The 12961-nt window shown below is 36.3% G+C and overlaps 2 protein-coding genes across 3 annotated transcripts; both read right to left on the bottom strand.

Annotated features, from left to right (window-relative positions):
- Window positions 1-2444: 2444 nt before the first annotated feature.
- On the bottom strand, window positions 2445-3295 carry LOC104896325 (uncharacterized). Its single transcript, XM_010683065.4, has one exon. It carries the CDS (start codon window positions 3033-3035, stop codon window positions 2487-2489), a length of 549 nt encoding a protein of 182 aa, XP_010681367.2. The 5' UTR covers window positions 3036-3295; the 3' UTR covers window positions 2445-2486.
- A 1510-nt stretch (window positions 3296-4805) lies between these two features.
- Window positions 4806-12627, bottom strand: LOC104896324 (proline-rich receptor-like protein kinase PERK9). Of its 2 annotated transcripts, none has more exons than XM_010683063.4 (9): window positions 12420-12627; window positions 10589-11775; window positions 9522-9926; window positions 9356-9442; window positions 7593-7663; window positions 7425-7501; window positions 7134-7281; window positions 5635-5796; window positions 4806-5458 (listed from the first exon to the last, which is right to left on the bottom strand). In XM_010683063.4, the coding sequence occupies exons 2-9, from the start codon at window positions 11730-11732 to the stop codon at window positions 5093-5095; spliced, it is 2460 nt and encodes an 819-aa protein (XP_010681365.2). In that variant the 5' UTR covers window positions 11733-11775; window positions 12420-12627; the 3' UTR covers window positions 4806-5092. The 2 variants fall into 2 exon arrangements, with proteins under 2 accessions (XP_010681365.2, XP_010681366.2); XM_010683064.4 differs by having other exon boundaries at window positions 10589-11732.
- Between the last annotated feature and the right edge of the window lie 334 nt (window positions 12628-12961).

Raw genomic sequence — 12961 nt, 5'->3', positions numbered from 1 at the left:
AGTTTTCTTATACAAGGTTGTAATTAATCTCTATTATATAAGGGAAGGGGAGAGCTATGGTGTCCCCCTTATAAATTTTCTTAAATGTCTATTAGTAAATCAGCTACTACCAAATAAAGGGAAAAAAAAAAGTCAAACTCAAATATAGCATTAATATTGCCAATATATATATATATATAGGCGTAAGATCAGATGAGAATGCTCCTTACATGAGAAATGAGAATGAATCTCAACCACACGATTGCATTAGAGTTACAACACTTGTTCATTAGAGTTATACCCAACTAAAAGAATTTAGAGCCAAAAAAAAAGTTTGAATTTTGAATTTTTGTTTCTAATATACCTTTTTTTTGGAGTTACATCACTTTTTCATTAGAGTTATATCACTTATTCATAAAAGTTATAACGCGTAAATATCATTCTCATTTCTCATGTAAGTATGCATTCTCATATGAACTTACTTATATATATATATATATATATATATATATATATATACACACACATATACACATATACATATATATATATACATATATATATATATATACATATATATATATATATATATATATATATATAGCATTAAAAAATTTACTTAAATATTGAAGTCAAACAAGTTATAATTGAGCCACAAAAAAAAAAAAAAAAAAAAAAGACTAGATTTAGTGCATTTATGCAGAAAAAAATATAAAGGATTATTACATCAATCTAATATCTTACTCCCTCCGTTTCCTAAAGATCTTCCCTCTTTCCGTTTAAGGGTGTTTCCAAAAGATCTTCCTACTTTTGCTTTATTCCTTATTTGGCAAAACAAATTTCCCTATTTACCCTCTCATGTCACTATCATATGGTCCACCATTACATTATCAATTCAATTTTACTCCCTTTTTCTCTCCTACTTTAACCCTTTTTATTTGTTTATTTATCTTAACCCCTTTCTCTCTCCTACTTTACTCACACCATGCCCCACACAACTTGATTTTCCTTGGTATCTGTAGGAACAGTAAGTGGGAAGATCTTTAGGAAACGGATGGAGTATCAACCAATTCACAAATACAATTAGGTATTATGTCAAAACGAAAAATTCAATCAATTAACAAATTGAAATTATTCATTTAGCACAAAAGACTATGTTAATACAAAATAAGAAATACTAAATAAATTCACTTACCATTCTTTTATCGTTCATACATCAAGTTTAATATTGAAAGAAAGAATAATAAGCAAATAAAATTAATATAAGAAGGGTTAAGTGAAAGAGGATTAAGCTAAAAAAAATTAGCATAAAAAAAGTCTAATTTTCAAAATTTCACCCCTATTTATGCCCAAAAAGGATAGAATTTATATTTTAAAATAAAATTCAGGCACGCATCGTGTGCATAATTTACTGGTATATGAGTTGTGCATAATTTACTAGTAAATGTGTAGTGTAAGGTAAACCTTACCCTAATAATTAGGATCATCAAATTTACATGCTGCAATTAGAGGTAACAAATGCGTCATAATCGGATCAATTTTGTGTTCGAGTTGTGTTCGGGTCGTTCGGGCCAGTATAAATCGGGTACCCAATCTCGTAAATAAATAAAACACATATAAGACTAATGCGAGTAAGTAAATAATTAATGGACAGTTGCTAAATCATATATAATATTTCATGACAATTTTTTCATAAATTGGTTTAAAGAATAACTAATATGACAACTTTTCGGGTCGGGACGGATTGAGGTTATCATTATCGGGTCAATTTCAGGTCGGATCACTTCGGGTTTGGGTCATATCTGGGTCTATTTTAATTTCATGTTTCGATTTATTTTTTCGAGTCATTGTTTACGGGTGTAGAACGGGTACGGGTATATTTATCCCACAAATATACATCTTATTGAAATTGTTTTTAGTTATATGTGTCTATTTTAATAATCTAGTAATAAGGTTAGTATTTCACAATATTTAAAGTTTGAGGAAAGTTTTACAATAGTGAGATTCTTCGTATCCCGTCAAAGAATCTTTACTGAATTGGACTTAATTGGTCTGTATGAGATTTCGGTCAGGCAGACCCCTAATCAAATGGGTGATAATTTTTCGTTGTAATTATTTTAAATTTTTCGATAGATAAATTGCTTCTACCTTATTAAATCACTAGATATGAAAGTCTACCCTCTTGGCTTATCGTGGTCTGTGGACATTCCTTCTCGGCCCTTCTTTATTTATTCCCTCCTTTTGATGTTAATTTCTCTCTTTTCATCCGTAAGGATGTTTTAGATTGATCTTCTGATTGAGGGGTCTTCCTATATTTTCTTCCTTTATTAAAAAAGCTTGTGCAAACTTTTACCATGTATGTTTATAAAAGAAAAAAATCATTGCCATAATTCACAGATTTTCGATAATTAAAGGTCCAAAACCTAAGGTTGAAATTGTAATGGTGAGGATTGAGTCACTACAACTACCTTTTGAGATAATTATTATTATTATTATGAGAATTAACATTATGAGGAGCTAAAAGGGGCAATAACTTGAATAAAATGAAACTTTACAACGTGACTCCCAAACTCTAAATCATCTTCCTTAGTCAAACTCCTACTACATTTACAATAAGATTTTCTTGTTTGAATCTCAGAATCCTTTCCCCAAAAGCTTCCAAATGCAAACTCTCCCTTCAAAGACAACTCCCCTAAGACCTTATCAACTTCATCTGTGCAACTCCCCCAATTATGTAACTCTTTTACAGCCATCCCTTCCAATTCAAGGATTTTCATAGATATAGACTTACCACTATCTAACTCTATAAACTCATCATCATCATCATCATCATCATCATCATCATCATCATCATCTACTACTTGTTTCTCTACTATTTCCTCACCTTGTTGCTTCTTCTTCCTGTTGCGCAACTTCTTTTTCGCAAACTCTTTCGTCTTCTGAGCCAATCTACGAGGGAGTTGGAGGAACACGAACATCAGGAGTTGTAAAAACAAGCATTGACAACAGCAGGATATGATGATACAATCAGATATAAGCGTGTTGCAATCTTCCATGGATCGCGTTAGCTAGCTATAGCCTATATGCCAATTGGGAAGGAAGAATGAAAAAGAGAGGAGAAAGAATGAAAGTGAGGTGATATAATAAAAAGAAGAGATTAACAAGTTGTTGCTTGTGAATAAGGTATATGTTCCTTTCCTCTGTTGAGGAGAGCATTGTGAAGGGTGAAGCAAAAGAAGATCAACATGTATGTTCTCTTCTTAAAAGGTAAATAAGGTAACAATAAAGTTATGAAGAATAACTTGAAAGATCAATCAATTGTCTTTGGAGAAATTATTTTGACGTAAACGTTGCCATCCAAAACCACTAAAATGTAAAATCACAAAGGAAAAAACAAAGAGGCTGTCAATTTGTTGTTCCTTTATGTCTACTCAAAGAAGGTCCACTTCCAGGTAACTTTCGCCATCCGTTGCCTACAGGTGACATTTTTTTTTTTTGACAAAGGGTAAAACAAATAAACTCAAAACGGAGAGCAGTTAACCAATCCTTTCCTCGCCCTTGCAGCTAAGTCATGGGCTAGTTTAACTGCTTCTCGCCTAACTTTGATACAGGAAACAAAATGATAAGTACTAGCTGCTCTCTTAATCGCTACTATTATTTGGGCTATATTCTTGTTTGTGCTTTCTTGACTATTCAGCGCTTGGACCACTTCTATGTTGTCTGTGTATATTGTTATGTCTGAGCACTTCCATTTCATGTCTTGTAAAGCCTTGAGAATGGCATAAGCCTCAGTTTGTACAGGAGAGTTCGCAAAAATTCTGGAAGCAGACTCTTCTCCTAATAATCCATTCTTGTTTTTCCAAGCTATAGCAGCTTGCCACTGATTCCCCTTCTTATCTGCCCATGCACCATCTACTACTAGAGTTTGCATGACATTTCTCGTTTTCTTCCCCACTGTCCATACTATAACCTGCCTTTCATCTTTATTCGGACTATTGTTACTATCCTTTTCCTGCTCTGTGTTCTTGTTATTGCTTTCCAGAATACATAAGGCTTGTCTGATAATCAACTCCTCCAAATTAAAAACTTACATACATAATTACTTTATTATATTGCAGTATTGGTTTTAATTTTGATGGTGAAGTTAAGCTTGATGATATTTGTTTGCTCTTAAAGAAACTATCATAAGCTGCAAAGTTCAACCTACAGTATAGAATCTTTTGCTTGGCGTATACATGATCGCTAACCATAAATAGTATCTCAAATCTGTAAGCACATGAGAAGACCTTGTAGCACCACTGACCACAAGAAGGCCGAAAAGGAAACAGATCTTAATCATGAACGAAACCACTTAACATGATATATGAGCTAAGTTGCTTGCTTTTGCAACTCAAACATAACAGTTCCATTTGGTAAACAAAGGATTGAGCATATATTAAGAGATTTTGTTTACGTTCCCTTCGTGAGGAGGATCTCCTAACGTTTTTCCTCCTTACCTTAAAAGAAATAGAGGTGTTGTTCTTTTTATAGGATCGATCAGTCAATTCATCTGTTGGTGGTGTATGCAAAGTTGTAAACAAAGGATCCGAAATGCAGTTTGGATCCAGAAAACTAATTTTGAAAAAACTAGTAAGTTGTTTTTGGTTAGAGAAATGAGCACGTTGAGGTAAAATAACAATTATGCTAAAATATAATCAACTATCATCTTTTTACCTGACACTTCTATACAATAACTAGTCAAACTAGCTAGAACAATATGCCAACAGCTATCAACTAGATTTGCTGAACAAAATGAGTTGCTTCATTCACATTATAAACAACATAGGTGGGGATCAAAAGGGAAAAGGTTGCTTCATTACATTATAATGATTTGCTAAACAAAACGTGCACCTACTATACTTACAATAATAAAGAATAATGGGAAAAAAATGCAAAATTTCTGTGCAAAAATTGCAGCAAAGAGCAGAGCTATTAGCTACATAAAACGTAGCAGAGCATTTAGATTTAGGGCCAACAATGAAGGAGCTGTACCTTCTGTCACCTCCACCCTTTAAACAATCAAATTAGACTCCAATTGCCCTGAGATGAATTTACTCCTTCTTATAAAGTTCAATCATCGGTTCACACTATCTTCCCTATATAGACTTGGGCTCCTATTACTCTGGTTATGTTGGGTTGAATGATGCTCGGTCGAGTTCACGTTATTCCAATTTTGGTTAAGCAACCCTGCATTCTGAGAATTTCGGTTATGCTGATGCTGAGTTGAAGAATCTACATTCTGCCTGCTCTGGCCAGAAAACCCGTGTGTCTGGCTGGGATTACTGAAAAAATCAGTACTAATATCTTGACTACCAAATGCCATCCTCCGAAACCATCTAATTTCAGCAGATTGCTGCGCAGAATCATAGACCTGACTTTCACCCACCCTCAATCCATTAGATAAATCTCCAGAGTCAGACATGCTAAGAGCTCTGACAACCTGCAAAGGTAACAAGAGGATAAACAGATGTACCTAATCCCTTTCATAATATAACACCTCTGTTTTTTTTTTTAGATGCAACATTTGCCTTTTAGAAGGCTAGAATAAAATTATCAAATGTTGCATCTAAAAAATAACAGAGGTATTATAAGGTGCAATCAAAATTCAGTAGATACCAGTCCCATTCTTGGTCTCTTCACTGCCGAATGTCTCACGCAAGCTGCAGCTGCCTCAATCATTCGCAACATCTCACTCTCAATATAGTTCTTTTCAAGACGAGCATCTACAAGACATTCCAATTCTCCCGTCTCAAGCGCATGTGACAGCAAAGGTCGTGCCTAAAATTGAGAAAGTTTTTGACTTATGATGAGTATAAAAGACAATTTTTACTGTCAAGGTTTGTCAAATATAGAGCAAAAGCACTACACTCGCATTGGAAATGTCAAAAAAACATTTTAGCCAGAAGACTCTATACTTACTCTATAGTATTACATTTTAAACACACTTATTAAAGACAACAAAGATATATAATCCCACCATTGCAATGTCTTTATCCATCTTCTTACTTTAGGTTGTCCCAAAACAGTATCCATTCCGGTTAACATATATGCATCCAGAACATTATCCAAAACTTCCCTATTCCTTCTACTCTTAAATTTCATTCATTCCTTTCACGCTGACATTCTTTCAAATAAGGGACAGAGTAAGTAACACACTCCTAAGTCCTACTAGATTCTATACTTCTTCCAGTTCATTTTGCTTCATATGGGATACCATACAAACTAAGGAATGAGGGTGCTGATGGGACCACATTCCCGTGTGATTATAAGCAAGGAAGACAGAGAAAGCTCACACAAGTTGGAGATATGGAAGGGAAAATGCCAGGCTTATCATATTTCTCTTTTTCCTCTCATGGCTTGACAGCTTTCTCTTATAAGATTTATTTATTTCATCTTCTTTGCCTTTCAATCATCTCATACCTCGAAGGTGGTTCTTCTTTTGCCTAACATGTCGCTAATTGAAACTCTCTTTCTGTCTTCACTAGGAAGGACCGGTTTTCCCCTCCGGAATAGTCTATTTAGACTCTTTACGTAGAACAGGGAAAACACATTCTTTCACTCTATGTTTGGTGTATGCTGTTTGACAGGAAGAGTCCTAACCTTCTAATTGTCACTAACTAGACCTTCACCTCATGTTATCTTATTGACAGCAATATCAGCCTAGCAGCACTAGGTAGGCCACAAAAAAAATCATGGTGACCAACTATAAAGGTTGTACTTAAGGAAAAATGCCTCATTTCTTGAAGAGAGACGTTGTATTGAAAAGCAAAGTATCTATCTCTCTACCAAGTGTATCCTATTGGATCATTTCGTTCTGATTAAGCTATTAGTTAACGTTACTAAAGAAAAGAAAATCAAAGAGCGCCAATGCCGCCATCATTAGGTTGTTCAGCAATTATCAACCTATCTATTGCCTGCAGAAGCATGGGGAATAGAAAAGGAAGGGTCCATAGCTGATAAAACATCATCAAAGGCTAGAACAAAATAGCTCAAGATCCCCTTGTCAAAAATAGCTAAATTGAAGTCCATGGACTCTCCTACAAACACCGACAAGATTAAGTAGAATTCAAACTCAAATGTTTCGAGTTTTGACAACAGATAAAATTATAACATACCCATTCAACAAGACTTTCATCTCCCAAAGGTTGAGATTCATCCACGGGCTTACGTCCAGTTATAAGCTCTAAAAGGACAACCCCAAAAGAGAACACATCTGATTTCTCAGTCAATTTACCAGTTGTAGCATACTCAGGCGCCATATATCTGAAATCAGACAGATAAAAATGTTCTTTTCATTAAAAATAGCAAATCCAGTTATGATATATAATATCTTTAAACAAAAAGCACCGTTACACCTAATTAGGTACATGCGCCTCTAAAGGCAACCGTCTTTAAATAATACTTACCCAAACGTTCCCATAACACGAGTACTAACATGTGTCTCTGCGTCCATTGCCAATTTCGCAAGTCCAAAGTCTGCAACCTGCAAAGAGAATAGACCACTGAATCCAGAAATATATAAAGGATGGTGTATACAAGACTTGAGACTTGAGACTTGAGAGAAAGCTGCATACCTGAGCCTCAAAGTTGTTATCTAACAGAATATTTGACGATTTAATATCTCTGTGAATTATTCGTGGATGGCCTGGCATGATTGAAGATAAACAACATAGAAAAGAAAATTTGTAAGAGTTTAAGAAAACAAATTTATGAGAAAAGCATTGCAAGAACCCATCAGTGATGTATGAATCTATATACGAATTCTAAGAACTAATGAGAAGAAGCTACACATGAAGGCAGCAATTTAAGACAGCATGCGCTATGTCAACATCAAAAATCAAATGGTCAAAATATTCGAAAGAAAGTTTTCTCAAAGAGAAAGGGCAAGCCCAAAATAAGTTTCAGTGGCAAATGGATACATAATCGTCAACTGATGCCTAAGTGCACTTTGCTTCATATGTAAGTACTATGGGGTCTATGGCAATGTTAAAATTAAGGGACCCTAAAACTAAATATGGAACAGAAACAAAAGGTTCTTATTTTTGGCTCAAGGAGCTAATGTAACATTATACTAACAGCCAAAAGAACTAGTTTCAGGGGAGAAACAAGAGCATGTGATTGGCAATTGTGATAACAATGAAGAAAGACACATCCTAATGGTCTAACATAGATATTGTTGCAAATTTGCATGCACTCCACAGAGCGCACACCTCAAACCCTGAGTCCAGCAATCCAGCTACCAATAATCTGGAAAGCTAAGTGTTTTAGTAGTTAGCAATAGCAGACCTTGAAGATAAGCACAAGGCAAAGGCTTTTGGTTTCCAGGATTGAGAGCGAAAGTGATATGAATTATAAAATTATCAAAGACAAGATAAAGAGCACTTTTATTATGTAAACTATCTTGCATGCCGGGAACACTTAGTGGCTATTTACTACTGTTTCATGCATTTCGCTCAAAAAAAATCTAAGATCCTCCAAATATACATTATCCTCTCTTTTTACTTGCCATAAAACAAAGTGGCACACTTGACCTCTCTACGTGCTTTACAGCTCGAAACACAAATAATGTGACTACAGATCCACATACTTGTCTGCGATTCTCTTTTATTTACTGCATGGAGAAATTTGTTCATATCATATGTAAAGCCTTCTCGTCTTTACTGAAAGTTTTCTTCCTTAAAATGAAATAAAAAAAATAAGTACCAGAGTATGGAACTAGGTCAAGATTCTATATTTAGATGGTTAACAAAAAAAAAAAAAAAAAGAGGATGCATGATGAATTCATTCGATAATGTTTAAAGGGAAAGGGTCCAATAACTCTGCAACCATCTCTGAAATTCCACGACTGCAACAACAACAGAGTTCCAGGACTAAGAAAGCAAACTTTCATGATATAATGTAAAGCCAAAGTTTGTAAATAAATCACATTAAACATCAAACTCTTTGATATGGATAGGTTACCTATACTTAAATTCATCCCTCAAGTTCCTCCTTGATCAAAGAAGTATAGCGATTCCAAATCCCAGGTTAAAAAGCATAAGACTCGGAACAGCTACTAATAAGGTCTTCTGAGTTCAAAACATGTGCTTTCACAAATTAATCCCAAATATCATCCCACCCGGCTCACCCCTATACCCCCCCCTAACTCCATTAATATTATGCACATCACAAAGCCAGGGTTATGACATTGACTCCCTTCTCCTTTGCCGAAAGTGCAGCACTTAAATAAAAGTCAGCTCATTGAATAATGTTTTTCTGGATGATGGAACATTTTTGACAAAGACAGCAACTCAAGTCACATTTGTAATAAAATCAGATAATAAAAAGTAACACTCACAATCTTCATGAAGATACGTCATACCACGAGCAGCACCTACAGCAATCTTAACACGTGTTTCCCAGTCCATGACTGGCCTACCTTTTCCTACAAATATAAGGACATCAATTATCAGATTTATAACAAGGTGCAAAATCAAGGAAGGCAGTAAGGATCAAGCCTATACCATGAAGATGGAAATGAAGTGTGTTGTTAGAAACATAGTCATAAACAAGCAGCCTTTTACTCTCTGAGATGCAGTAGCCAACAAGAGAAACCAAATGCCTGTGGTGTATGCGACTTATTATCTCCACTTCTGCTTTAAATTCACGCTCCCCCTGTCCACCACCAATATTCAGCTGCTTCACAGCTACTACTCTGCCATCTGCTAGAAGTCCTTTATATACACGACCAAATCCACCTTCCCCTAGAAGCTTCTCATCAGAAAATCCACTGGTAGCCTCATATAATTCTGGATAAGTAAACCAGGACCTTGAATGGCCATATCCACCATGATCAGTGGGTGTATCACTACCAGAGCCTCCCACAAAGGTTGAACCTGGATACTCAGTCTTCACCAACAGTTTTCCATCTGGAACCAATACAGTAGTCATATCAGTCAAAATTTAAGAGTAATTGCAGCCAATTCACAACAAGAACAAGCTAGTTAACTGTCATGTACTACGACGACACATTTACAAGCACATTAATTGTCATTTACTACATAGATAATCATCCTATATACTATACTTACTTCAGCCAAAATAGCAAAATCTATCACCATTTCATACAATGAGCCTTCCTAAAGTATCAGATTTGTTGCACAATACTACATAAAAATTTATCGGGAAAGACATTTCAATGTTGTTGCTAGGAGTGTCAATTCATTAGTGTCTCCTGAAGAAGAAGGAAAGTTTTCAATCGGCTATATATGACAAATTTCAGAGGACTAGAAGATTGATATTAAGACTCTGACGTCGCAGAACAAAAAGTATTCATGATAAGTTGCTTCTTTACAAAAGTGATTCTATCAGTTTTGTTCTTAACATTAACTGGGTGAATTTTCACAGCTGAAAAGTTTTCATCCAGAGAAAAGAAAATGACAGGTAATATGTTAAATGTATTAGAAAGATACCAATAACGTTTCACTTCAAAAGCTTTTACAACATTATACTGGTCAAAAGGAAAATTCGCACAACTGTGACATCAATATAGCCAAAACTGGTAATCAGCGGAGTACCCAAAAATTCTTACCTGATCGTGGAGAAGAGCCTATTGAAGCAGGAATGACATGGCCATCATATGACCCAGAAGACTTTTTCTTGCGCTTATAGACCCACACACCAATCAAACCAATGAGTCCAAGCATTAGAAGCCCAACTACTACACCAATAGCAACAGTTGCACCCGTTCCAATTCCCCCATTGCTGGTGGCATTATTTGCAGTTTCAGGTGCATCAGGACTTGGTCTATTAGCTGGTAAACCAGGAGCAGACGGGACAGAACCTGGGGACGGTGGAGAAATTTGTAACTCGGATGGCGGAGAAGCTGGATCAGGATCAAGTGGAGGTGGGCTACCTCTAGAAGATGGAGGTGGGCTACCTCTAGAGGGTGGAGGTGAACTCCTAGGAGGCAATACGACAGGTGGAGAAGGTGAGCTTTGAGGCGGCTGTGATGATGGTGGTGAAGGTGGTGGCGAACTTTCAGGTGGAGTGGGTGCTTGGGGAGGAGGTGAATTTTCTGGTGGTCGAGATGCTGGTGAAGGTGGAGAATCTGCAGGAGGATTTGACGATGGCGGGGAAGGAGGTGGATTATCAGGTGGGTTCACTGATGGTGGTGGAGGAGAACTTGCTGGAGGAGTAATTGTTGATGGTGGTGAACTTGGGGGAGGCGTAGTTGGTGCTGGCGGACTTGTAGGTGGGTTAGATACTGCAGGTGGTGAAGGCAAACTTGTAGGTGGGTTGGCTGGTGATGAAGGTGGTGGGACAACTTCAGGTGGAGGTGAACTACTTGGTGGACTGGTTGTTGTTGGCGGTGGTGTTGAAATATCGGGGGCTGGTGGTGGAGTATCGGAAGAGGGCGGAGGAGGGGATTCAGGTGTGGAAGGGGGTGGTACACTTGTACTAGGTGGGGGGGATGAGTCTACTGGTGGTGGTGTGACAGGTGGAGTTCCCACATTGGTTGGTGGTGGAGCATTTGGCGGTAAAGATGGAGGGGACGGGGCGGAAGATTCCGGTGGACTGGCATTAGGTTGGCTAGTATCTGGGGGAGGCGGTGTTGTGGAAGGTTCTGGTGGGGTTAAAGATTGTGGTGGAGAAGAAGGCAGTGGAGGTGTGGGAGAGGAAGTTGGTGGGATATTAGAAGGTGCAGAATCTGGAGATGGCGATACTGTCGCCATCTAACAAGTAACCAAAATGTACAAAAACATCATATTCTCATACCTAAACTTGAACAAAAATCCCAAAAATTAATCAATCTTTCTAAAAACAAGAATTCAGACCTTAATTCAGCAATATCAAGTCTCAACCAAACCTTTATACAGTACCAACACAAAATTCTCAACCACCAAACTTACACAACTGGTACAAGTTTCACTACTGCAAATCAACTTAAACACTAACCAAGATCACCAATTTCCTCTCAATCAAAAAACTCAGATTTAAAAAGATAATCAGACAAAACTTGACACACCCAATAAGTTTCTGATAAAACCCAAATCACCAATTACCTAAACTGACAAAACCCAGATAATTCACAAAACCCAGATCACCAAATGTGAAATTCTGATGAATTTTGAATATTCTTGCGGAAAACCCAGATCACCAACTCTCAAATTTAGATGACAAATGAATGTTCTTGAGATAAAACCAAGATCAAAAACAAGCTTATCAACAAAAACCCAGTTAATAATTCTCAGAGACAAGACTTATTCAGAATCTGGTATTGCAAAAAGGATTTGGACAAGTAGTTATAAAATTAAAATTCTTCCAAGAGTATTTGAATTCAAACCCCAAGTGTGCATCACAATTAAGTAATTTAGAATGTGATAAAGGAGAGAAAAATGAGAATTTTTCAAAGAGCTTACCTTTCTCAAGTCTCTTTCAAAGTGAAGTGAGGAAATTAACAGTGATTTTCTAGAGTTTGCATTCAATAACAATATTCTGTCCTCTCAAAAATTAAAAGAAAACAGAATCGGTCACTTTGCCGTTAACATTCCCTAGATCTTCTTCTCTACAAAGCGCGGCTACTAAGTGTGTACACGGTATGTGGGGTCCGGTAAGAACCAAAATTTCAGCTGACAACGACGTTATAAACAAAACATCCCAAGAAAGAAAAGAAAGAAAGAAAAAGTACTATTATTATTACAAAGTAGTAGTATTTTTGAAATTAATGTGAACTTAGGAGAAGGTACTATTTCAATAATGTTGATATCATAAACAAATCAAGGTTTTGTCTCTCAGCTTGCTTTGAGTTTCTTGAGACGCCAAGTCAAATCATATTTTAGTCATTTAGTGTTAAATATTGAGAGAGATGCAAAGATCAATGGTCAAAAAATCTTTGATAGAACAAAAAAAAAAAAAAAAGCATACATATCTTTCAATGTCCAATTGTATTGCATGATAATGT

Source organism: Beta vulgaris, chromosome 6 (assembly GCF_026745355.1).
Source record: "Beta vulgaris subsp. vulgaris cultivar EL10 chromosome 6, EL10.2, whole genome shotgun sequence".
Classification (NCBI taxonomy): Eukaryota; Viridiplantae; Streptophyta; class Magnoliopsida; order Caryophyllales; family Amaranthaceae; genus Beta; species Beta vulgaris.
Note: the sequence above shows the minus strand (reverse complement) of the source record. Positions and strands in the feature narration are given on the sequence as shown.